The sequence below is a fragment of the Sciurus vulgaris genome, assembly GCF_902686455.1.
Source record: "Sciurus vulgaris genome assembly, chromosome: 11".
Lineage (NCBI taxonomy): Eukaryota > Metazoa > Chordata > Mammalia > Rodentia > Sciuridae > Sciurus > Sciurus vulgaris.
This window is the reverse complement of record NC_136472.1, coordinates 85,841,147-85,867,715: the sequence shown is the minus strand read 5'-3', so window position 1 is coordinate 85,867,715 and position 26,569 is coordinate 85,841,147. Positions and strand designations below refer to the sequence as shown.

At 33.3% G+C, this 26,569-nt stretch overlaps 1 protein-coding gene and 1 long non-coding RNA gene across 5 annotated transcripts in view; one reads left to right on the top strand and one right to left on the bottom strand.

Annotated features, from left to right (window-relative positions):
* Nucleotides 1-26,569, top strand: part of GRM5 (glutamate metabotropic receptor 5) — a 458,976-nt gene that overhangs the window by 4,308 nt on the left and 428,099 nt on the right. For 2 of the 4 annotated variants that reach the window (XM_079105535.1, XM_079105534.1), the window contains exon 2: nt 12,486-13,347. The exons of 1 other annotated variant lie outside the window; for it this stretch is intronic. In XM_079105535.1, the coding sequence (XP_078961661.1) occupies nt 12,687-13,347 (661 nt within the window). In that variant the 5' untranslated portion in view covers nt 12,486-12,686. Of the gene's footprint in view, nt 1-12,485; nt 13,348-26,569 lie in introns of those variants that run through there. One more of the 4 variants, XM_079105537.1, reaches the window with a different exon arrangement.
* Nucleotides 1-26,569, bottom strand: part of LOC306640910 — a 925,259-nt gene that overhangs the window by 598,048 nt on the left and 300,642 nt on the right. The window lies entirely within an intron of this gene.

The window sequence follows — 26,569 nt, the reverse complement described above, 5'->3', positions numbered from 1 at the left end:
TTTAATGATTCTTTTTTATTTTCTTCAAAACATTGAATAATTTATAGGAGTGTTTCTATATCATCTCTAAAGGAATTGGAAAATTTTAGATAGGAAAGGTTAATTAAATGCCAATAAACATCACATGATACAAGTGTAAAATATGACATAAAGTCAATTATAAAAATACTGCGCATTTTCTAGACCTACTTTATCCCAGACTTTCTTTCTGTGTGGCCTGAACATACATACCTAAATACACCTCCTCATGTATTTTTTTGCTGTGGGATGTATGTATAATTAATATATATTATATTGTAATATAAAGTATCATATATGCCTGTATTATTTAAATCTATATACAGATTGGTCAAATATAAATTTATAAAACAGAGAACTTTCTTTTGATATATGTCGATATATGTTTATATACGCTAAACTAATTTAGTTTGAAGTTTGTATATTCTGAAGATATAAAGGAGAAACATTCCAGTTTAGAAATATGGGTTACTTTTCATATTCAGAGAAATATTAATCCTAGTCCCATGATAACATTTAGTTGCCATTTTATTCAGCAGGTGGAGTTTAGGAGACATAATATGAGTACCCAAAGAAATATTTTTATTTTTTTAATAATTTTAGTTGTAGATGGACACAGTACCTTTATTTTATATATTTATTTTTATGGTGCTTAGGATAGAACCCAGTGCCTCACACATACTAGGTGAGTGCTCTACCACTGAACCACAACCCCAGCTCCAAAGAAATATTTTTACTTCACATTTGTAAAACCCAAAGAAAGTTTGAGTTTTTATCATGCATTTTCCTCTATTTGTAAATGAAATAATACATTTTTCATATTTCATTATTTCAGTTGGTTAAAAGTGTTTTAATAGAATATTATGTCACAGGCTTATTCTTATTTCATTTAAATTCATGGAGAGTAGGAAAAAATTCACATTTTACCAGTCCTAATCTTCTTTGAATTATATGTTCCTTTGGTCAGAAGGAGTACCAAGCAAAAGTCTTAGTGTAAACTCATACCTACTGTAATAACTAAAATTTATTGAGCACATCAGGGACCATGCTAGGTACTAGATATATTATTTTATTTAATCCACATACTGATAATACATGGCAATATTTATTTTTATTTTTCTGTTGTGAAAACTGACTTTTTTCCTCCATTGTCACAGAAACAGGAAAATGGGAAAAAACATATAATTCAATGCATACATAAATAAATATATTATGCATAATAAATATGAATATTTATTATAAATTTGTATATAGATAGGTAAATAGATATCATTTGTTTGGAATTTGAACTTATGTTGTTTTCATAATACCAAACTATTTAATCTATGGTGTGGCTAAACATTATAGAATTCTTTCTTTGTGGGTTCCAGTGAGTGTGGTATAAATGGAGGTACAGACTACAGACTCTGGCAACAGATTACATGAATGTGAATCTCAGCCTTGTGTCTATCTGCATGACCTTGGCAAGGTGCTTGAATGACTATACCTCAGTTTCCTTATTTTTAAATGAGGAACAGATTACAATTATATTAGTATCATTGATGAATTAATTACACAAATCTAAGTAAAGGACCTGACCTGCAGTGAACCATGAAAAAATGCTAATTATGACTATTAAACCTGTATAGTCCTATGAATACAAATATTTCCTGAGTCCCCATATTACCAAATTTAATCATCACAAGAACCCTATGGATTGCATTCTGCTTTCATTTTGTGAACTTCATACCAAAAAGTGATCATAAGAGAGATTAAATAACTTGTCCACTGTCCCACAGCTTACAAAATGACAAAGCAGTTATTTACATCTGGGATCATCTGATTCCCAAATTCAAACTGGTAACTGTAATGTTGACGTGCAACTTGAACGTATATCTCAATTTTTAAAAATTCTTTCAGTTTTTAGTCAGCAGCACCTTCTTCCTCCACAGGGGAATGTACAAACATTTCTTTTTCTCATACATCTAAGGATATTTAAAAATAAGCATGCACATGTTTAGAGATAACCAGAAATCAAAATGGTATGTAATCGCTGTCTCAAAAGTCTTCTTTCTAAAATAAAAATATTCAAGAAATTTAAAGGTTAGGCTTAGATGCAAAATGTATTTTATGTACATGTGATTCTGTTGTTCTTGTAAAGATATCAGAATTAGGAATTCTCTGATGATTAATTGTCACAGTAACTCTAGTTGTAGGTCACTGATTTTAAACTTTTGAGCAAAAGTGTTCTGAGGAAAGTAAAAAGCTCATAATCCCAATAGCATCAGTGGGTACTATAGTAATAATGCTCATTTGAATTTATTTTATTTTGCAAAGGAATGAGAGAGAAAAATATTTTAAAGATATCAATTTGCTTTAAGAAATACTACAATGTTGCCTTTAATGTTCCATAATGTGTAGAATTCCTTAAAGACACGGAAGTAAAAATATAATATTGTTACTCATTTAAACCAAAAATGAAATTTAATAATAAACAGATGTGTAAATTTCTATAGAAGGTTATTTTTGTTATTATCTGTGAAGGTTATAACAAACCTTTGTATTTCATATTAAAAGCAGCCTTTAAACCTGGGAGGTGTATAATACAATACTCTTCTCACATTCATTTACTATAACTTATGGACACATAGAATTATGTTTATTTAATGGAAGACAATATCATTCTAGATATGTTTTAGTTTAGTTTGTGTTTCTCAAACTGAAACTACAAGACAATACAGAAATAACAAAATAAAGAAGGCAAGCCTATTTCAACTTACCTTCTTTAGTATTATTTGGAAGTTTCAGGTAAGATCTATATGGGACTAATGGATCCAAATGATTTGCCCTCTTTTTCTTCTATTCGTTTATTTGTTCTTTTGAGTTATGCATAATATATATTAGAGTATATTATGACATATTTATACAAACATATAATACATCTTATTCTAATTAGGATACAATTTGCTCCTATTTGAGCTCCTCACTGATACATGGACCTTTCTAGAATAACTCTCATGTGAATCACTGATTTTCATCTGGAAGTGATTTTGAACTGCACAGGACATTTGGCAGTATCTGAGGACATATTTTCTTATCACAAATAGGATGTGGGGCTAATAATCCATTGGTCCAGTAGACTGAGACAGGGATGTGGCTAAACATCTTATAAGGAATAAAACAACAGCCCTCCACACACACAAAACTATTTACCATTAATGCTATGGTTGAGAAACCCTGATTTCAATGATACCTGAAAACAGAGTTATCTGTATTAACTTGATTTGTTTACATGGTTTTTGACTTTAATTGTTGAGTATTACACAAAAATTTAATGGAAAGTAGAATCTCTGGAATGTTGTGCAATCAATACATAAAATTCAAAAAATCAACCCATTTGATCCTGTGAAAGGTATTATATCTAACTGTATAAAGTGTGGGCCTGGGAGTCAGAGTCAGTTGGATTAATATCCACATTCTTCCATTTACTAGAAGTGTGAGACTTTTAATAAGATTTCACTTCTAAACCTCATTTTCTAGAGTTACTAATACAGTTAGTAATCATGGTTCCCTTACAAAGTTGCAAGGCTTATGTTAAATAATGCTTATATATTACTTAGCACAAAGTCAGCACTTTATAAATATTAGCTATAATAATTAAGAAGATATCAAGTCATAGAAATGTAAAGCCACCTGGCAATAGGTAATCTAATTGGAGCAATAATGTTTTGCAGTCTTTAGAGGTATGCCTTAAATAATAAGACAGCAGCTGAAGACTGCAAAATGGATAGAACTGTAAAATCCCTGCTTGATAATTAAATTTAGACTAGTTAAAAATAGTGGATGGTATTATTTTTATTGCTTTTCTACAGAAGGCCATTTCAGGTCTTCATGGACTACTGAACCTCTTATTCAAATGATTTACTGTGATTTAGTGGGCTTTTTTCTACTGTTAGCACTTTTTAACTAATGCATAAAATTAGAGATTTCATTTTTGTACAATACCTTGTGACCTATCCTTTGTTTACAAGATCACAGATGTGTGCTTGACATAGTGATGACAATGGATCCTTCCTTACACTACAAGGGCTGTGGTATCCTCGAATCTCAGAGTGCCTATTATCTGTGGTATTCACTTGTTTTCTGAAAAACATATCAAAGGCTTCCTTGGCATATGCAGTGTTGACACCTCTGATTGTTTGTGATGAGGTTATTCCTCAGGCAGAAGGAATCATGTTCCTGTTGATGTCCTGAGCTGTGTGATTTGCTTGTGTGAGGATTAAGTTATATAAGAGACATCTGTGCCAGAAAGATGGCTAGTGTTTCAGAAGAATGTTGAAAATAAAAGACAATGTGAGCTGTGAATCTGATTACAATGTAGTTTGCCCTGTAAGGAAAAGTCTACCCAACAGTATCCTTTCTTCATATTCATTTAGGATATACTATGAAATTGCATGGTTACTTGAGGAAAACTACTTCTTTTGCATATTAAATACATGCCTGGTGCTTTCTTTGTTGAGATAGTGATGGTACTATGCTATGAACGCACTTATAATATTGAATAATATTGAATATTATTGAATGAGGAATACTTGTGCTTCTAAAAATAGACCTTGAACTAATATAACATATAAGTTGAATTTTCCATACATATATTAATTTTGACTGAATTAAAAGTCTCTATTATTATTAGACTGTAAGTCCAATTCAATTTCTTTGGGTAATTATATGACTTATTGCTTCCCCATTATTTATAGCACAAACTTGCTTTTTTTTTTCTACTGACCTATCACCCTGCCACCTAAGAGCTATAACCTAAAGAAACAACTTACTCTTTTTCAGACTTATTTTATATATGAGAAATTTCTCACAGTATCTTCTTTTTCCCAAAAGGGTTAAGGAAGGGTGAACGCAAAATCAAGAATGAAAAAAGGCTCTGTACATGAAAATAAAGTATTATTTTTTTCCTTTTCTCTTTTCCCTGAGCCCTTTTGAAAGAATGAGTGAATCTTGTGATGAGAGGAGGAATGACCATACACATAAAGTTGAATAGGAGCAAGGGAGAGCAGGTCCTTATTGACAGAACATTTATTAGCTCCTTTAAATGGTGAGGTTAAAGAGAAAGGTCTTGGAGTGCTATGGACCTTTTAAAATCTAAATAGACAGATTGCAAAATGGAAATGCATTTGTGCCCAAAACATTGTGTGTGGATATTTGTGCTATTGAACCACTATCAAAAGCAAGTAAAGTACAACATTGTTTATGATAGTAACAAAACCTATAAACAAACTTAATATTCAACAATACGGATTGTTTAAATGCATCTTGGTACACTCATAATTGAACAGTATGCAACTTTTAAAAAGAAATAGATATCTAAGTGTGAACATCTTGATTCTGCTGCTTACTTCTTTGAGAATTTTGGCTAAACCACTGAATCTCTCTGAGTCTTAGATCCATCATCTGTAAAATGTGCACAAAATACTTACTATGTAGTTTGAATGAAAATTACATTACATTTTGTGTGAAGCAAAGTGCCTATCAATGCAATATTTCTCTGTGTGTATATATATGTATTTTCATATATATGTATATATATATATACATATATATGAAATATATATATATATATCTGGGGATCAAACCCAGGACCTAGTACATACTGGGCAAGTGCTCTATCACTGAGGTACATATACTCTAGCCCTATATGTATAATTTAATTTTTGTTATCATTATCTGCATTGTCAAAGAAACTTATAGGGAAAGATCTGTATAATATATATTGAGTAACCAAAATTTATTGTTAGATAAACTTGATACTAATATTTCATTTAAATGAAAATGTACAAAATATTATAAATTTAGAAAATTATAGAAGATAGGACATCGAATTGTACAATGTGATTAAGACTGGATTTTGAGATAGTTGTTTTTAGATTCTGATATCAGTTCTGCTACAAATAATTTAATCTCCATGAGTCTCAGTTAAATTGAATCATCTCCAGGGTCTTTTATAGTTCGATGATGTTATTTTCCTTAATATATTGAAAAGCTGTGGGGAATATGCAGTTATTCTCTATGCTATTATCAGTCCCTACTCTTTTTGAGGTCCTCTGTCACCTGCACCCATTGGATAGAGGGAGTTTCATTTCATGCTTTCAACTTTCTAGGTAGGGAAGGGGTATTATCCTGGAACCTCAGTCAGATAGTTGAAGAGAAAGCCAAGTGGAGGCAATTCATTTAATATTTTGTGCATTCAGCAAGATTTATTGAACTTCAATTTTGTGGGAGGTTCATACAAAGTGCTGTGTATGGCACACACTTAACCTTTGACAGGCTTGAAATCGGTTGTAGGAGAAAACAAATTTATAAGAAATCTTAATATTAGCTTAATACTGTAAGAAAGTGTAGATTTAAAATGCTGTATGAGCTCAGGGAATATAGCAAATGCTGCAAGGCAAGAAATTCAGGAAGATTTCAGAATAGAACTATTTTAAAATGTTATCTCATTCAATCCTCACTAAAACTCTTTGAGGTTGGTATCAATCTCATTCCAATCATCAATAAAATCACAAGGCTCTGAGTGGTGGAGTACCCAATGGCAATTAGCCAACATGGCAGTGCCAGGATTCAAACTCAGCTCAGCTTGACTCTAAGCCTCCGCTCTCAACAACTCTGCCATCAAGGCCATCAACAAAAGGGCTTATCAAGAGTCAGGACAAGGAAGAACAAAGCCATTGGAACAAAGCAGTATGTATTTGTATAGGAGATGAATTTGACTTCACAGATTTCTAAAGAAGAGCAGGTGGAGGAGAGATAGCATCACCAGGGAGACTGGGCAGAAATTTGGAAGGCAGATCCTTAAGTCTCAAACTTAAAAAAAAAAAAAAAAAAATTATCAGAAAATTTTAAAATTCAGAAAAAACAGATTAAATCAAAGGAGACACTAACAATAAATGTTAGTGTACAGAGATATAAGTCTATGTATGCCTACATAGTCATTCATGCTATTTCTTGTGAACATCAAACTATTCATCTTTTACTTCTGTTTAATACAAGGAGAACAATTCTTATTTCACTGCCCACTCCACTCACACACACACTTCAAAATACAAAATTTCTGTTCCAAAACTTGTTCAGTCTCCTTTGCTAGTTTCTCCTTATCTCTGGCAATTTAGAAGGTGAAATTCCTTGGAATGCACTCTGTGAAACGAGTTTCTTTTCTCTTTTCACTTCCCAGGTGATTTCATCCAGTTTCATGCTTTACAAAAAAAGAACATCTATCTATATACGATGTCACCTGCATTTTTCATCTCCAATTCAGACCTCTCCAGAATTTCAGCCACTTATTCCATATTTCTTCTTGAATTTCCACTCAGTATTTAAAGCATGATTTGTCAAAATAGAACTTTGTCTCCATCCAGATCTTCTCCACAGTGCTATTTACTTCAGTGTGACACAATCCTTCATTCTTTTTTTCCTGACTGAAAATGTCAGCATTCTTATTGACACTTTTCTTTCTCTCACATTACAAGTCAGATCTGACAGCAAACCTTTTCACTTTGCCTTCCAAATATATTTAGAATCCTATCAGTGACCCCTCCACTTGTACCGCCATCTCCCCAATCCAACCACTGTGATCGCTGTCACCTGAATTAATGCAGTGCATTCCTAATTGCTCCTTCAATGTCTGCCTTTGTGCTCTTATTCTTGTTAAAATGTTAGGCAGAGTGTAACCCTCTTCTGTTGAAAACCCTTCACTAAAACTATTCTCATGCAATGTTAAAAGCCAGTGTGTTTTAAAGTCCAAACAGTCTCAACATCATCATTCTATGTCACAGACTGCATGACTGCCTTTCCCCACAATTACAGTTGCTGCCGGCAACGAGCCTCTTTGCTATTTCTTAACACACTGGACATAAATCTTACATACTTTGTCTTTGCTTTTACCATTACTTGGAATGTTCTTTTCCTAGATATTTGCATGATTCACGCCTTTTTTCCCCTTGATGTATTTATTTAAATGTTACTTTCTCAGTTTGTTTGATCACACTATTTAAGGTTTTTTTATACCTCTAGCAAGTTTCTATCTTGTTTAACAGCCTAAGTTTTTCCTCTTTCATGTTTATATTCTGTAGTGTATTTTACTTACTTACCTTATTTATTCTCCAAGCACACTCCTTAAATTTCTATAGGCTCCATGAAAATGTGAACTTATGTCTACCTTGTCCATAACGGAATCCTGAGTTTGAAAGAGTTCTTGATACACAACAGTTATTCAATAAGTATTTATTGAACAAATGAGTGAGGCTGATAGATCTGATATATCCTCTACTGGTCTATTTTAAACTTATCCTCTATTAATTTCTAGTAGTTTGACAGCACATGGAATGATTTGCTAATAGCCTTAAAATAAGCTGAATTATAGCATATTTCTGTCATATTTCTATATTTTAATTTATTCCAAAATATCCCTTTCTAGGTATCTGGATTTCATAATCTGGAAGTGAATGAGAAGACAATATAAATAAACTTGTAGTAAATACTCATGCGAATTTCTATCTTTTGTCTTCTTTTCTGGAGTACTCTTCATACAACACTTGTAATCTTCAATATTCCTAGGAAGTTCAAACTGGTTGGCCCCCCTTTCTTTTTTTTTTTCTTTTTTACTTTGCTTTGGGGATTGAACCAAGGGAAGTTTTACTACTGAGCTACAATCTTAGCTCTTTTTATTTTTATTTTGAGATAGGTCCTCACTAAGTTGCCCGGGCTGACCTTGAACTTTCGATTGTCCCACCTCAGCTTCCTGAGTCTCTGAGATTACAGGTGTGTCACAATGCTGGATATATTTTCACCAGTTTTTGTTAATATCTGTATTATAGGGAGGGGTGGTAAGAAAACAAGAGATAGTAAAAGTAGGATTGTTTTGGCCAATAGGCATAGACACTTCTAGCTTTATCTCTTTCTAAGTAGTTGGCTAGTTTTTAACTTATCAAAACTTATTGCCTCATTTGCAAAATAGAGATAATAAAATAATATCTACATCTTGGGGTATCATTGTAATCTGTATGACACAGACACAGGGACATAGTTGTTGTGTCTAATTGTCAGGGTACACAGTGAATGCAGAATATATCTTCCAAGGAATCCAGATGCATTTCTTGTGCAATGTAGAAGCCTCCTGTATATCCATGAATGTGAAGTGCTTAGACCATTCTCTCCTGGCTTCCCAGTTATGATATACTCTCCCTTTCACTCCTTACTTTTTGGGTTGCCCATTTCCTAAGCTGGTTTTTCCAAAACTGACCCCACCCCCACACTTTTTCTCCAGATGATTGTATACATTCCTAAGATTTTATATATTGGTTGCCCTTGATTGACATCTTAAACCCAGCATTCTCTTCTGAGTTCCCCCTTTAATAACACTTTCCTATTTCATTTCTGTATCTGTATAACTCAAAAGCATGTCAAATTGAACATGTTAAAAAGAAAACCATTAATTTTCATCTTTCTTTCTTGTTTATATGCCAGTCCATCACATCTCTTATAATGGAATCAAACTATGCTAGTTTCTTAGACTAGAAGCCTAGGAATGACCCTAGTTTCTCTCTAAATCTTATTATCCATGTCTAGTTCATCAGCAAGTGCTATGGATTTTATTCAGAAAAATATATCTAACTCTGTCCACTTCCTTCTGTTTATACTGTCATCAATCATAGCTAAGTCAGTATCTTTCCTTACTAGACTATTATAAATGTCTCCTAATCAGATTTCTCCAATTAATTATCCAGAATAAGGGAAAGCCAGAATAATCCTAAAATTGAATTTTGCTTATCATTTGCTTACATCTCCTCAATGGCTTTTAGTTGCAATTGACATCAAAATTCTTTATAAGAGCCTAGAAGATCCTATGCAGTCTAGCTCTTTCTTGTCCTTCCAGCTTCATTTTATACCACATCCCTCCAATTCATTGTGTTTTAAATACATTTTTTCATAGGGCTAGCTTCTTTTTATGATCAGTTTTCAGCTAACTTCATCTCTTTGAATACCAATCTGTAAGACCCATGATTATAGCAAGCAGGTCTAGCTTTTTCACTTTTGAATTCAATTCCCAGGAGGGGCTCACAGCATAAGCATGCTATAAATACTTGCTGAAAGAGTTAATAAATAAATGGCTGGAGCATGAAAGACAATGATCATCACTATCCAGGCACATTATTCTCTCCTATGATTCTTTACTATCTCTGCCCAGTAGATCTTTGCCAAATGAGTTAGATAATTAATTTAGCATATATAAGCAAGGCAGTCTTTCAGTGTTTCAATATATATACTGTGTCTCAATGTATAGGACTTTCCTTAAACAACAATACCTAATAACATGCATGGGATTCATATTTCTGCTTCATAAGTTCAATGGGTCATTTCTGTTCTCTTATATCACTTTGTACTCTTGCATAACAAGTGAGTGCTGTTTTGTTATTGAGTTTATCCACGAATTCTTAATATAATGAGAAATTGTACTTTCATTCTGTTCATTTTTTTGTACGAAATATAGTTCCCATGACCATAAGAATCAGCACTGTTCTCCAGATCTTTGGTCCAAGGAAAGTGAAACGGAGATTTGAGAATATTCAGATAACTTCCCAATGAGAACATCAACATCATTCTTTGTTTTCTTTCTTCTTGTCTAAAATGCCAACTTTTATACCAAAAATTAATTTTTCTATATATTGCCAAGCACCTCATTATTCTGGAACATCTAGTTATTAATGAGATTTTTTATTTTAGTGTTTGGCACTATACACAGGGAGCATTTCTCTGTTGCCATAGGATACAGTTGAAGGAAACAGTGAAAATGAGGGTAGGAGTAATTAGAAACATGATTCAAGTTACATTCATTTTGTGTCTGGCTGGAATTTCTGAAGATCTGATGAATTTTGAAACCATTAGTATTCTTGTAGAGGCATGAAAATTGAAAAAGAATTCCTGAAGAATCATTATTACCTGTTTTAAAAGATGCTGTTTAGGGAGTTAGTAATTTTAAAACAACCTAAGATCCTTGACTCACATAGATGATAACATAATAAATAAGGCTCCTACCTAAACCCTTTAAATAACTGAAATCATTAATCTGTCAGTTCTCTGACAAATTATGCTAGAATTTGCTGTAGGAAACATGAGGCAATATCTCCTTCTTCTCAAGAATTTGAACTGAAATAGATGGCTATATTCATAGATATACTGTCTTCCCCTGGAAGGATAGTTACAAACATGTGCATTTCAACCTTTCGAACCTTAGCAACATGGAAATTTTTTTTGGATCCGAACTGGAGGACTGAGTACTGTGAATTTTATTACAAGACTCTGTAATTACTTTGAAGATTCTCTGGAGGACCAGTTGGGTTGCCAGAGAATTTTCTGTCCTTACCACCTAGCCACATAATGCCCTTGGAAATTTAATAACAAAATGATCATGTCTTGAATATATATAGTCCTATTCAATTTATAAAGTATTTGCATAGTTGATATCTCATGTGACTTCCCATAAGGGCTGCCTAGCAGATTTTATCTCCATTTTTCAGATAAGGAAATTCTGGTACTGGGAGGTTGAATGATTTTCTTATACTTTTTAATAGCAGAATTGGGATTTGAACCTATATATGATTTTCTCCAAAAATTGGTGCTCATGTCAGCATTAGTTGCTGCCTTTTTGGAGGGCATTTTGATTTGTAATATCCCAACCTTCTTTTTATCCCCCACATTTCATTTAACTTGAATTATCTGTCTCTCCTCACTCTTATTTGTTTTATTTTAAATGCAAATTAGACAAATACTCATTTCTTCCTGGAAAGATCAATTTTATTTCATTGAATTTGGACAAGGAATACACAGGTTTTCATTGTAATTTGTTTATTTCACTGATTTATTTATTTTTGTGGTTCTGGGGATGGAACTCAGGGCTTGCACATGCTAGGGAAGGTGCTCCACTAGTGAGCTACATACCCAGCTCTTAAAGATAACCTTGTATCTGCCTAATTAATTTATGCTCAGTGCTGAAAATTTGGAAAGAAATATAAAGCCTAATGAATATTAAAATAAAACAATTAACCATATTTCCATCACCCAGAGATAACCAATGTTTAATACTTCGGGATGTATTCTTATTAGAGTTTTCTGTTCAAAAGAGTTTTTCTACTAGGATGCTCTCTTTCTCACCTGTGCCTGACAGCACAGTTCTGCCTGCTGCATGTCAGATTTGTGTGCCAGAGGAACAAAGAAAAGATACTAATCAAAGTTAGGCAGATCCAAGAAGCCATATTACCTGTTTCATGAAATCGCAAAGGAAACAGATAAATCAGAAATAGTTTTTAATTTTTTTTTTGTTGTTATCCACATCATCAAATTCTCTCTTTTTCCACTAGCATCATTAGAACTTCTCTAAATTAGTTGGGCTTATGTTGTTAAAAACTCATGTTCTTTTCTTTCAGGTTTTGAAGACCATGATCACATGGATGTACCTAACTAAATGCTACCTGGGGACATGGTGGTTCTTTAGAGAACACGTCTAAATGACTAACTGATTCCTTGGTGTACCACTCAACATAGGACATCATTTGATTTTAACTCTCAGAAATCTCCTAAATTTTCCCCACCATGCTATCTTTATTAGCTTGAACTCCTTCCCTAAAATGGTCCTTCTGTTGATCCTGTCAGTCCTGCTTTTGAAAGAAGATGTCCGTGGGAGCGCACAGTCCAGTGAGAGGAGGGTGGTGGCTCACATGCCAGGCGACATCATTATTGGAGCTCTTTTTTCTGTCCACCATCAGCCTACTGTGGACAAAGTTCATGAGAGGAAGTGTGGGGCAGTCCGTGAACAGTATGGCATTCAGAGAGTGGAGGCCATGCTGCACACCTTGGAAAGAATCAATTCAGATCCCACACTCTTGCCCAACATCACACTTGGCTGTGAAATAAGGGATTCCTGCTGGCATTCAGCTGTGGCCCTAGAGCAGAGCATTGAGTTTATAAGAGATTCCCTCATTTCTTCAGAAGAGGAAGAGGGCTTGGTACGCTGTGTGGATGGCTCTTCCTCTTCTTTCCGCTCCAAGAAGCCCATAGTAGGGGTCATTGGGCCTGGCTCCAGTTCTGTGGCCATTCAAGTCCAGAACTTGCTCCAACTTTTCAACATACCTCAGATTGCTTACTCAGCAACCAGCATGGATCTGAGTGACAAGACTTTGTTCAAGTACTTCATGAGGGTTGTGCCTTCAGATGCCCAACAGGCACGAGCCATGGTGGACATAGTGAAGAGATACAACTGGACCTATGTGTCAGCGGTACACACAGAAGGTAAGTTTCCTTTACATGCATTAAATATTTCTTATGATGCATTCAACAACTTCCCAATTAAAATTTCAGGTCTTGAAAGGCTAAACTATTCCTAATCATTTTGGATATTGTGAGTACTTCAATTATACTAGTATGATTAAAAGGGATGAAAAGGAAGATATCTAGAGAAACATATTAGTTAATGTGATTAACTAAATGATGTGGTTATGTGGCCATAAAGTGATTAAAGATAGGGAAGAGTTTGAATTATGCATATCATTTCTACTTCTGCTATAAATATATTTTGATACTATTAGATGTTTTTAAGTTTCCTAGAGTTTCACTGAACATCTCACATATTTAATATTATAAGGTTGCTTCAACTACCTATTTTCTCTGATATAGAGAGGTACACATGAATGCATATAGAACTGAATGTGGCCAGTTCCAGTACAGATATGTTGTTATAGAGATTACCAAACAGTTTAGTCTTACAAATATTTTTTTTCAATAGTTTGTGGTTAAACTGAAATGAAGATAAAAATGAATTAATTTAATCCTTGTATAGAACATACTTGGAGAGTATAATTCGGAACAATTCAACATAATTTTGCTTTGAAATTTATTGCTTCTTTATACTGAAATAATAGTAAGCTAGGAAAATATCTAATAATATTTATATTTATAATATATTATATCATTAATATATTATTAATGCATTATCATATTTATAATAATTAGCTCTTTGTTGCTTATAGTAATTTAAAAATGCTTTGGTATACTATTAGTTTTCATTCGCTAAGGCTGTTTACAATAGGTTTGGTTTGTCATATAGGGGTTAAGAGACCCAAATGGTAAGATTCATTTGTTATTTCACATGCTTTCTAAGACAAAAAAGAGGTATATATTAAGCATTATAATGTCCGGAAGAAGGTACAGGACATTTTTTATAAATAGTTAAATTGCTGTGAAGATTAGTTAAGATTTTAAAAAATCCTGTGGTCATACATCATTGTAGTCCAAACAATTCAATCCTATAAAATGTAGTGTTAAGTTATTGAGAAATTAGTGAAATGATCTTAGTTTACTTTAGAGGTTTAGAGAAAATGATCAATCAGATAAAGCAGAATTTTCATTATCAAGGGTCATATTGTGAATTTCTCCCCATGGCTATTTATAATATGTACAACTACACAAATATGAAATGCACAACTACACAAATATACAATGGAATTCTACATGGATTGAGACTTCACATTTGGAAATTTTAGTATAAACAGAGTTAATTCAAGGCTGGTATAGAGAGATTTTGAGGAGCATGTAAATATTTAGATTAAGGCAATCTTGGATTATTTCTCCTTTGCTGAGAAAAATTCCTGTTTTCATTCTAATCACTTTATTTTAGAAAATGAGACCCAGGGCCTCACAGATGCTAGGCAAGTACACTACCTCTTAGCTATTCCTTGGTCTCTTCTTTGTTTTTTATATAATGCTGAGATTTTTCTACCCTTTCATTTAATTTTCACAACCATCTGATAACATAGAGTTCAGAAATTTCATACCTATTTTATTTTATTTTTTATTTGCTCTTTTTTTGTATACATGACAGAGTATATTTTGACATATTTATACAAACATGGAGTACATCTTATATATACAAACACTTTAGAAGTTGAAATAATGCATCCAATATATACCTAATAGTAACATTAGAGATAGGAACAGAGGTCATAGCTTCAGACTTCTCATTCAGTGTACTATTACACCTTAATAAAATCCTGTAGAATCATACCCTAAGGATACATTCGTGCAACACAAATTTTTTAAACAAAAAATATATGCATGTCCCTCTTACAGTTCTGTGAAGGACAGCTCTATGTTTTATATATCACCGCCTTCAGTGGGCTAGCAATCTGGCAAAGGGTATGAAGCACACCTGAATATTTACATAAGCATAATTCAAGGTGACAATTGAAAATAAGCCTCTAAAGTAAACTGATGGGGAAAAATTACCTTCTGTTCTATGGTGATGAGAGTCATGGTAATCTTAGAGGAGGAATTCGAATTTGATAATTAAATTTTAACTGGAAGAATACTGACAATTAGTGAAAATTAAGAAGGAATGCATTTCAGCTAAGGACATGAGGAAATATGAGAAGGTGGGAACTTCCTTCTAGCTTCAGAAGAGAAAGTCTGATCACCATATGGAAGAAGCCAATCCAAGATTGTGTTCCAAGTGAAACTCAGAGTTAGGACCATTGACTTACTAATTTAAACTGTTATTTTGATCTTAATGTGCAACAATTGTAATCGAATAGTAATAAATTATGATACATTAAAACATTATTATGTAGCAATTAAAATGAATTGGGAACTCTATAGACAATTAAATAATACTAATAATTTCCAAGGTTATTTTGTGAAAATAACTAGGTGCATCTCTGTGTAAATGGTACTTCTAGTTGCTTAAAGGAAGAGAAGTTTTTATATAAAGCATTTGATTGCATATTCATAGAGTTGCTCACAGAAATGAGTAAACAACTGTCTCTGTGGGAGAAAATATAAGTAGTTAGGTAATATGATAGAATGGGATTTACTTTTCATCCATAACTTTTACATACATATGTTCAAAGTTGTGTGTTACACGTATAATTTTTAACTACTGTCTTTCAATGTGGTGTGCTACTTGCATAAATTACCTACTGTAATATATCACTTATAAGAAAATACTCTGAGGGTAATATTAAGACAAAAGGAATTGCATTGCCAAAATTCAAGTGAATTATTTAGGTGACACCATACCACCAGGATTCAGGAGAGAACAAAATCCAGAACTGAACATTGAAAAATAAGAAGCACTCTCGATTATTGCTTTATGTGATTATGGTAAGACATTGATTTTGATTTGATTCCAAGCAAGAGTGTGATAAGGAGGTTATGCAGTTTTAGGTCTTGTAATTTATCAGTATGTATGGCATGGTAGACATTTTCACAAGGCAAAACTCACCTCCAGGATCTGAAAAGTCCTTGAGTCAAATGAGATACAGCCCTGTTGGGTTCTGTGGAAGCTGTCCAAGGATGTGCCTGATTTTCTGTTGCTTGGCCCTTCAATAAGCCTCTGTAAGATCTTACATAAACTGAAAATGCCAGTTCTTACTTAAGCTTCTCTCTCTAGCTTGGTTAGGTTAATTCTCTGTATTTACAGAACAATCAGTCCCTGTACTGTGTACTTCATTCTCATGTTCTTATAATTATTCTCTTTTGCTTTTCCTTTTGGAAAAGTATGAATATTTCCAGATGCTTTCACATGAGCCATCATTTTGTAGGAAAAGATATGGCCCTATTTTCAAAAATATTTTACCCTCAATTGCCCATTTATGTTATACTTCAACCTGACAGTACTATGTCACTCAATCTTGACAGCTACCACAGATATTTCTTCAAGAAAGTGTATGCTAGCTCAGAAAGCCAGAGGAGATGACTGGAAACCTGATTTCAGCTTTAATATTAATCTACAACTCTTGGACTTCTGGAGATTTATGAATTTTGTTGTCTGAGGGAATGACTATTTATTGTAGCTTATTGTATGAAACAGAAATTATACTTAGAACTTCCAGGCAAAGAGATTCATAGTATAAAACAAAAGAAAGGAAAAAAAAAAAAAAGAGAGAGAGAGAGAAAGCATTTTTTCAAGGCAGCATAAACTACCCCTTCAACCTTGTAGACAAAGGGAAGATGTAGTGACTCAGGAGAAAAAGTTCACTCTTTTTAAGGGAATCAGTCCAGTGAGCACCCACTCTGCTCTAACACAATTTAAAGGGCCACTTCCCTCAGTACTTTTCCAAACCTAGGTCAACATATCCATTAGAGCACAGGTTCAATGATCTTTATCTGTTGAGGGTGGGGCAGATTGACTGCATTGGTGGCTTCCATTAATTGGTCTCTAAACCTACAGCATTTGCTTTGTAATTGGACAGTTCTTTTTCACTTTTATGCAGCATGGCTCTTGTCACTCACTGCATTAGTACATAGAATTTGGTTGAAGTGGAGACTTTCTTGTTAGTCTGTCTTGGAACCCAATCACCACCATCTGAAGCACGAATGTCCCCAAGTTTTCCAGATGATATTATTGTGAACCTGTTGACATTAACCATGTGAGAGCTCACCATAGATCAACACAATTGCATTACAGACCCACAACCAAATGCAATCACATAAATGACCCAACTGAAATCATAAACATTACCCAGTTGACTACAAACCCATTTGTGAGCAATAATAAATGCTTTCAGGATGTAGCTCAAAAGGACCATACTTATCCCAGTCACTTTAGATTCCAGCTTCTGTCCACACAAGTGGGACCACTGCGATGCTTAAACATTAAAATCAAAACAAAATACATTTATTTACATGCATCTGTATTACTGAGATGCAAATGTGAAATTAAAGAGAAGAAATGTTGCAGGCAAGAAATGCATCATTGCATAACAAATGCTTCAACCCCATATTAATGGGGATCTGTGCAGCATTTCTATACATGGACAAAGCATATACTGATCAAATACACACACCCATGGTCTTGTCATTGGATAGTTGGTTGTTCCTTGAAAACTAAATTTTATAGTCACTTGTGTGTATTCCATTATTCTATTCTTCCACTGGATCTACCCCAATTTCATTGAGAAAAGTAATTACTGGGCTCAGTTTACTATTCAAAAACAAATATACTGTACTCTATGCATGATTTACAGGATTTTCACATTTCATAATTTTTGCTGACTTTCATTGGAACTCTACTGTATATGCCTGAAGGCCTACTGGAGTGTCCAGCATATAATAGGTGCTCAAAGATGATGTGCTAAATGGATAAATTTCTCTTAGAATAGTAATTAACTCATTGTTTATAAATATATAGTATGCAAATAAATAGAAAGCACTTGTAATTTTTCACAGTTTTGCTTTTTTATAAAATAATGTGCCAAAATGCCTCCTTTGATTAATTGTAAAATGCTGTTCACACCTCATTCCCTTTTTTTGTTTTCACTGGTTCTTGAAATTCTTATTTCTGTCTAATGATACAAGAATACTGGTCTTTTTTCCCTAGGGAAAACAATATGTCAATGATACTCTGGTAGGTGGAATGTACTAGTAAGTTGTACTGGTAACATATCATTAAAAATATGGTCTTCAGGTCAGCCTATAGATTGCAATACCCTACTTGTTTCTGGTTATAATATGGTTTTCCATAAACTATCTATTTATATATACAATCACAATCAAACTTTGGTTGAAAGTTCTTCATGTGCTTTATAGTCTATATGCTAAAGTTCAACTTTTAAAATGTGTTTTTATTAACATATTAATTGTATGTACTAATGAGGTTCAGGACAATATTTCTGGACATATGTAAAGCATATGCTGATCAATTACAAATATCCCCTTAACACCCCATCCAACCACACACTTCTCAATTTCTAATAATTACATTATACTTTTAGATCAACCTTTTTTAAACTTCTGTGTATGAGAGAGAACACATAGTATTTGTCTTTATGTGTCTGGCTTATTTCACTTAACATAATGACCTCTGGTTCCCTTCATTTTACTGTAAATGATAGGGTTTCATTTTTCTTTATGGCTGAAAATATTCTATCATCTCTATATACCACCTTTTCTTTGTCTATTCTGTTGATTGGTGCCCAGGTCGATTCCATATCTTGGCTATGGGAACATTACTACAGTAAACTTGGGCATGCAGCTTTAAGTGGGGGCACTTTTTCCCACCTCAGTTTCTCCACTAATTTTGACACTATAAAGACAATAGTTAAGTTAGGGATGATAAGGAAAGTCACGGATAAGTACTTTGCAAAAGGGTTTCATTTTGTTTCTCCAGGGGCTGAGAAATTGAGATAAATTTTAGGATAATGATGGTAACAATTCATGTATACAAGCTATGGTTTGTTTTGTAGAATGTTAACAATGTAAGGACAATATGCAAACATTTACTCTACCTTCCTTATTTTTCAGTTGAAAAATCAGAGAAAGAAAGGTCAGTTAACATGGTCTTATTTGTTACATAATTATTAACAGAGTTTTTGAACTCAGGATTCCAATCCACAACTTTGTTTCCATATCATTGTTGAAATTGTTATTCAAGATCTTTCTTTGCCATTGTAGTACCTCTTTAACCCATTGCTTAATTTTTCCCTCTATATCAATGCCACCAGTTTTTTTTTTTTTATAAGCAGTCTACTAGTAGCTTTAATGACTCTCTGATATTGTAGGAGGGACCACAAAAGAAATAGTTTCTTTAAAAATTAGCCTCAAGAAATACTACCACCCCTTTACTCATGATTTATAAATTGGGTAAAGTGCTTTTTTGCCTGGATAATATTGAAGGTTTGCAGAAACCTTGAAAATTTTTTCTTTGCCTCCCCAAAATTCTTAAAACATTCAATCTCTGGATGCTTTTTTGAAATTATGGATTGATTGATTATATAATTATTTTGCTTATCACTGACATAAGTGTATATAAAAATCGGAAGTCCCAGACACTTTTGGGGGGATTCTTCACTAAATTAGATGAGAGTCCATCATCTGGGAAATATAATGGCAACTCTAATAATAGAAGAGAAAGCTCTCATATTCACACTGCCAGAAACTGAATTGCTAATGATGAGAGAAATATAGGTAGTGCTCATGGAGTGTTCAGAATATTCATTCTCATCTTTCCTTCTCAAGAATCTAGCTGTGGACTTCCTAATCAATAGCCTCTAAGGAGTTATTATTGTCTTTTTCAGGGGAAAAGTCATTGAATTCATGACCATACCTAGAGGTAGCCTGGGAGTATCTTCCCTACTTCCAGGATTCCTTTAAATTATATAATTTCTGGTTTGGATTCTGACTCATATGTGAGATGACATCCCTGCTTCCTCTTTCTCAGGTGCCATTGCTCTCCATCCACTGTTGAAAATACCAGAAAATTTCCCCCAAAATATCTCATAGCCCAGAGGACTAATTTAGAAAGAAGTTTGTTTTTGGATGTCACTTCAGTGCTCCTCCAAGACACATAAACAAATTCCTTGAGTGATATGCAACTCTAGTTATTTTTACATTTCCAAATAATCAGCTGCTTCCTTGAACAAAAAGATCACCTCTGAATGTCCATGTCTGTCAGTTATTCTGTATTTACCCACTGTATGGATGTGAGCTGCACACATGTGTGTTTTTCCTTGGTCTCCATTATTCCAAATCTCATAGAGGTAACATTATTATCTGAAGTTTAGCATTTGAATATTCAGAAAGTTCAGTAGTTTGTTTACTAAAGAGAAATCCTATGACTCAGTTGCTTAGTTATAATCTTATTAACCTAAGGTTTATAATGTTCAGGCATAAACCACGGAGGCTGATTTTCAGTAAGGAAAGCTGGGAAACTATAGAGCATCATGTGAGGTGCAATGTTCTGAAGATACAGAACAAAAATTACAGTACACATGATGTAAAATACACAAGGAAAGCACAAAAGAAAAAGCAAAAATAGGAATTCGTAAAATTTTAGAGGGTTTATCTTGTGGAACATTTTCCTTTACCTTCTTTCTTTACATACCTCCCTTCCTTCCTTCCTTCCTTTCTCCCTCCCTCTTTCCCTTCTCTCTTTATCGTCCTACTCCTTATTTCTCTCTCCCCTTTCCCCTTTCCTCCTCTTCCCCTTTGTGTTCTCTCTCTCTCTCTCTCTGGGGATTGAACCCAAGGGTGCTTAGCCACTGAGCTACATCCCCAGCCATTTTTATTTTTGATTTTGAGACAGGGTCTTGCTAAGTTGCTTAGAGCTTTGCTTAGTAGCTGAGGCTAAATTTGAACTTGCAGTCCACGTACCTCAGCCTACTGAGCTGCTGGGATTATAGACATATACCATCACACCTGCTTTCTCTTTCTTATTTACAATTTTCTCATCTACTTTTATCAGCATAACTTAAAAAAATTTAGGCTGTTCACATAATTCTGGTTAAAATATAATCTGTTCACCATTCTATTAATTTGAGGGTAGATATATGAAATATGAAGACTATGTTATTAAGACCTATATTATTAATAATACTTTGGAATGGAAAGAAGAAAATTATAAGGACTAGTTGTTCTAAAAGAAAGATAGCTGGGTGGAACTAGATGATTTTACTCTGTGATTCTGAGAAAGTCACTTCAGCCCCTTCTTCCATTTGTCACATGAAGAAGATGGAAAGGCCAATCTCATGGGTCACTTCCAAGACTAACCTTCTGTGATTTGCTTTGCTCAAGTGTCTACAAACAGCAAATGGGCTAGATGAAATGTTGGGCATCACACTTAAAATAGGTGAAACCAAGCATGACATATTCAAAAGAGTGTGGCAAGAATGTTTATGAGATTTGAAACCAGGTGTTCAGAGAATAAATTTATCAGAGAGAAGACAGGACATGGTAGAGCCCTGACTCAACCTTTAGTATTTTAGTATCTTTGTAAAGTTCAGGTCAAGTGGACCTAAACTCATTCTATATGGCCAGAAGTCTTACAAAGATCTAGTTCACTAAAATACCACAATAACAAATTACAGTTCAATAAACAGAACCACTAACATGAACAGAATCATTCTTTGGGAGGAATTGCCACTTTTAGGATATGATATAGTAAGTCCATCATCCGTAACTCCTATGCAAAAGTCTAGAATGGGCAATCACTGGGAAGCTATAGAAAAATGAATTTGAACCTCAGTTGGAGAAAGCTACCAATATCACTTGAGATTCTATTGTTTTGTTAGTTAAAATGTGATTATACATTAAATATTTTTAAAAATGTATTAGTTCATTCTTTTATTTAATAATTTAGTCTAAAAAAGTGACCATTTTGCAGGTTAGAAAATAGATATGGAAAGAGAAGATAGTTTCTCCATAATATTGTAGCTAGTTAGTGACAGAGTAAGGATTCAGATGCAAGGTCCACCCTTTTGAAACAAATCTAAATCTGCTTACTTTGTATTGGAGGAGTTGTAGCACTAAGGATAAGTGAAGTGCACTTCTCTAGATTCTTTTTCCTTTCCTAGGAAACAAAAAATTCTATTTGTTTTACCACAGATAAAATCTTTTAAGCACAACTTGAACGCGTCTTTTTTATCCAGTTTCCAAGGCAGCACCTTTCCCTGTTCCCAGAGAATGAATGAATTACAGTAAAAAGAAACAAATTGAGGAGGTGGCAGTGTGGCAACAAGTTGACCTCACAGGCCTTCCTCAGAGTCTGATGATGAGTACAGACTATAGCTGGTTCTCTCTACTCACAACTCCCTACAGGATACACACTACTGGAGGAAGCAATATGGTACACATTTTTCAAGAGCAGGAGGACATATTGTTAAATGACGCAACCTTATGTATGAAGAACTATTCTTTGGAATTCATTGGTACTAGGAATTATGAAATCTCATTTTAGCACATTCAGTTCAACCACAGTTGCTGAATGAAGGACACTTTTTTTTTTTTTTTTTTCCTCTCAATGTCTTTTGAGGATGTGAATCTTAGGCCAAAAAGAAAAATTTTAAAAAGGCAAAATAAAATGAGATAAGATGATGAGATAGCATTTTAGAAGTAAAAGCAATTCCATGAAATGGGTAAACTGTAGTAGAGTCATACTCTTAAATTCAAAAAGCTTGTTGCACAGCTGTCTCTGGAAACTAAGTTCCTCGTCGCTTTAAAGTATTACTATAAACACTGAAAGCTTTGAGTGCAAATCCTGATTAATCTTCTTGGTAGTACAGAGACTTTGGTCAAGTAATATAATTTAATTTCTTTGCTATCTAATTGACACAATATCATCCCTTACGATTGCTATGGAAACTAAATATAAAGCACTTAACATCAAACTTGGCACATAGCAAGTATTCAATAAAACCTTCTTAAGTTTGCCTGCCAAGAACTTGCCTGGCCTTCTGTTGGCCATGGAGAAAAATGTTCATAAATGATATTTCAATTTGGTTTTGCCTAAATAAAATTGACTATCAGATGAGGTAGAGAATTGGTAAGGAAAGAGATCAATATATGTATTAATTTTTACATTCTTACTAATTTTCCTTTGGAAAGTCGGACTTGCTATCATACCAAAAAACATAGCATGCCTACTGTTTTGACAAACAAATGGCAATACTCTGTATTCCCTCTTCCAGTTGCTAATATATTCTTAGAGCCATTTAAGGGTAGCAAATTGACAAAGTCTGGAAAATCCCAAAGTCACTTTGTTAGCATGGTTATCCTTGCTGTGTGTATGTGGGGGATGTGGTATGGAACTAGGAGTGATTCAATATAGAAAGTTAATACTATATTTCCTTTATAAACTTCAAATTAGAGATACTCATGAACATTTAGTAGTTTGTAACTGGAAGCTTTGTTAACAGGAGCTAAGGTATAGCACATAGAAGCATGCTACAGGTCTGAGTATAAAACCAAAATGAAATAATATGGACCTTAGGGAAAAAATAGATAAATTATATTAAATAGCTACATTAGTGTAAAAACCAATTTGATACTCTCTTGCAAATTGTTATAACTCCAATAATAATAACAATAATAATAACTATTTAAAATTGTTTAAGTGTTCTCAGAAATTATAAAAACTTTTTGTAATCTATGAAGAGATATCAAGATACAGATTTTGGTGCCCTTATTAATATAATAGTAATGTCCTCATCTTAAAATACAAACCATAGATAAAGTGAAAAATTGATATTTCTGCATTCTTTTCTTCAAGGGCTCTAAAAGCATAACTATTTCTATCTTTGACAATTTCTTCACAAACATTCATTCTTATTCAGTTATATAACCTCTTTCCAGGTGTAATATATCTTTATTTTACCATATTTGAGTTAGGATCCTACATTTTTCTTTCCCTAATAGGACTAGAGAAACATTTTTTTAAAAGAAAAGTATTACATTGCCATGTTATGTATTTTTGTCCTTTAGAGAAGTTAGAAAAACAAAAGTTAATTGAGACATATTGAATTGTCGTGCTAGTTCAATTTCGATTTCTTGGAACATGAAAAAAATTAAAACCACAAATAAGCTGGTAATTAATAGGTTTATATCAAAGTGATTTGAGAAAAGACAAAGCATATGCCAAAACACTGGAAAAATAGGCATTATCTAGCTATCTTACTTATAATCAAATTTAATTGATTTAATTTTCAAATTATTACATTCATCTCTACCATATGAGCATAATTGGTTCTAAGTTTTTGCTCAGAGGAAATAAATGCTGAAAAAATATACTGAAAAAAATCAAGTTGTCTATATTGATTATATGACTGTAATTTACAAATAATTGATAAAACGATATCTTCTCATACCTAATGAAAAGCAAAGAAAAAGTGTTTGAGAATTTGATGATACTTTCAATTTGCCAAGTTTTTGAAGTTATGATACTAATTGAAAGATGGTAGCCACACTTTTGATGATTTGGGAGAAATTTTTGCACATCATATAATTTTAATAAAATGCAATATATTTCATTGCAGATGTATAACATATGAATGTACATGAAATAGAGCCTTAGATTCATGTGATACTACCACAAATAAATTAAGAGTATTCATTAATTTACACATACTTATTGGCTATGTACCCTATGCTTGAGTCTGTGGTGGATATTTTGATAAATGTGAGATGGAAGCATTGGCTAGCACTTGACTTACCTCAGTGGTGCACCAAGCCAGGGTTTCATATTAATGTCAAATTCACCCTCATAGGAAGTACATGATTGCATGTAAATGGAGTCCAACAAAGATAGCTGTGTGGCAAGGGATGAGTGTATTAAATAACTGGATGAAAGAAAGGACATCTTTGCTAAGTATAATTTGTAAAATTATGTAGAATTTAAAGTTGTTTTAAAAAATTTATCAGAAAAGAACCTCTACTTATGATACTTCATTGAATAATACAAGTAGAATATGTGACCCTGGAAATGGGATATTACACAATTAATAAAAATAAAATGGGATTGGCAACATTAGTTAAAAATTGAGAAAATCAACATGTCACATTTCATTTGATGCAATGTCATATCATACTGCTTAGTGATTTAATTCTGGGATTGAAGAAGAGATATAGAACACCCTGCATGACCTTGTGATTCTCTTTTGTTCATGCTACTGAACATCCCTGATAGAGAAGGAAGTTGATAACTGTTCCATTTGACATAAGAAGTCTGAATTAGAGTCTTTATGAGCTTTTGTTTATAAAATTATTCATCCTTACTAACAAATATTGTGAACAACTTTAAATAATAAACTATAAAATGTACAGTCACAACTAATTAAGATACTTTGGATTGTTTAACAAAATTGAGATAATTTGATTTTATGGATTGTTAGAACTTTGACGCTTTTCTATGTGAAACGCTAAGAAAACTTGAAGGCTTTTTACTTTTTCCAACCATACTAAATTTTTCTTGGCACAAATTTAACATCCTTTGAGTGGCATTATAATCACAAACACTTCCTGGTCTCTGTCTCTATCTTGAAATCTTTGAACTTCTCCCTCTTCCTAAGACATTTTGTAGCTGAAAATTCTGATTTTTTTTTTTCAGTTCCTTTGAGTAATCAGTAGAATTGATGGTTTTATTGAATCAGTTTCACTTATTTGAATAATACCTTCTTTGAAGGAGCCTGCATTATTTTGTGACTTTAGTAATTAGAGTTTGTTTGACAGGTAGTTCCCCTCATAGGCTCAAAGATTGTTCCTTGCCTTTGTTCTTCATTTTCTCTGTCTGTAGGTGGCAAATTATATAGTTAGAATACTTGAAGCAGCTGTGCCATTGGAAGAAGAAAGAATATCATATAGAAACAAAAAAACTTTCAAATTTTCATCTATGAAATGTTAAAGTGGCCATGGATGGAGTTCTGTAGATTGACAATGATCCCTATTCATAGACAACTAGAATACTTTTAATCATTCCAGAGAAAAAGCAGAAGAAATTAATGCTGAAATGCTTGAACTTGAGTATGGGAACTTGCTTTCTCAACCATTTAGAAGATCAAAGAATTTGACTTTGATGTCAATGGAAAGTGAGTTCATCTTGAGATTACTCTTGGAACTGTGTTTTATTTCCAAGATGATCTTGGATGATCTTTGGGATGATCTTTCCAAATACCCTCATTTGCAAGATGACAGATGGCTGTACCTACACTTTCTATACTAGTTTTTTTATGATGGTCTATTTAATAATCAG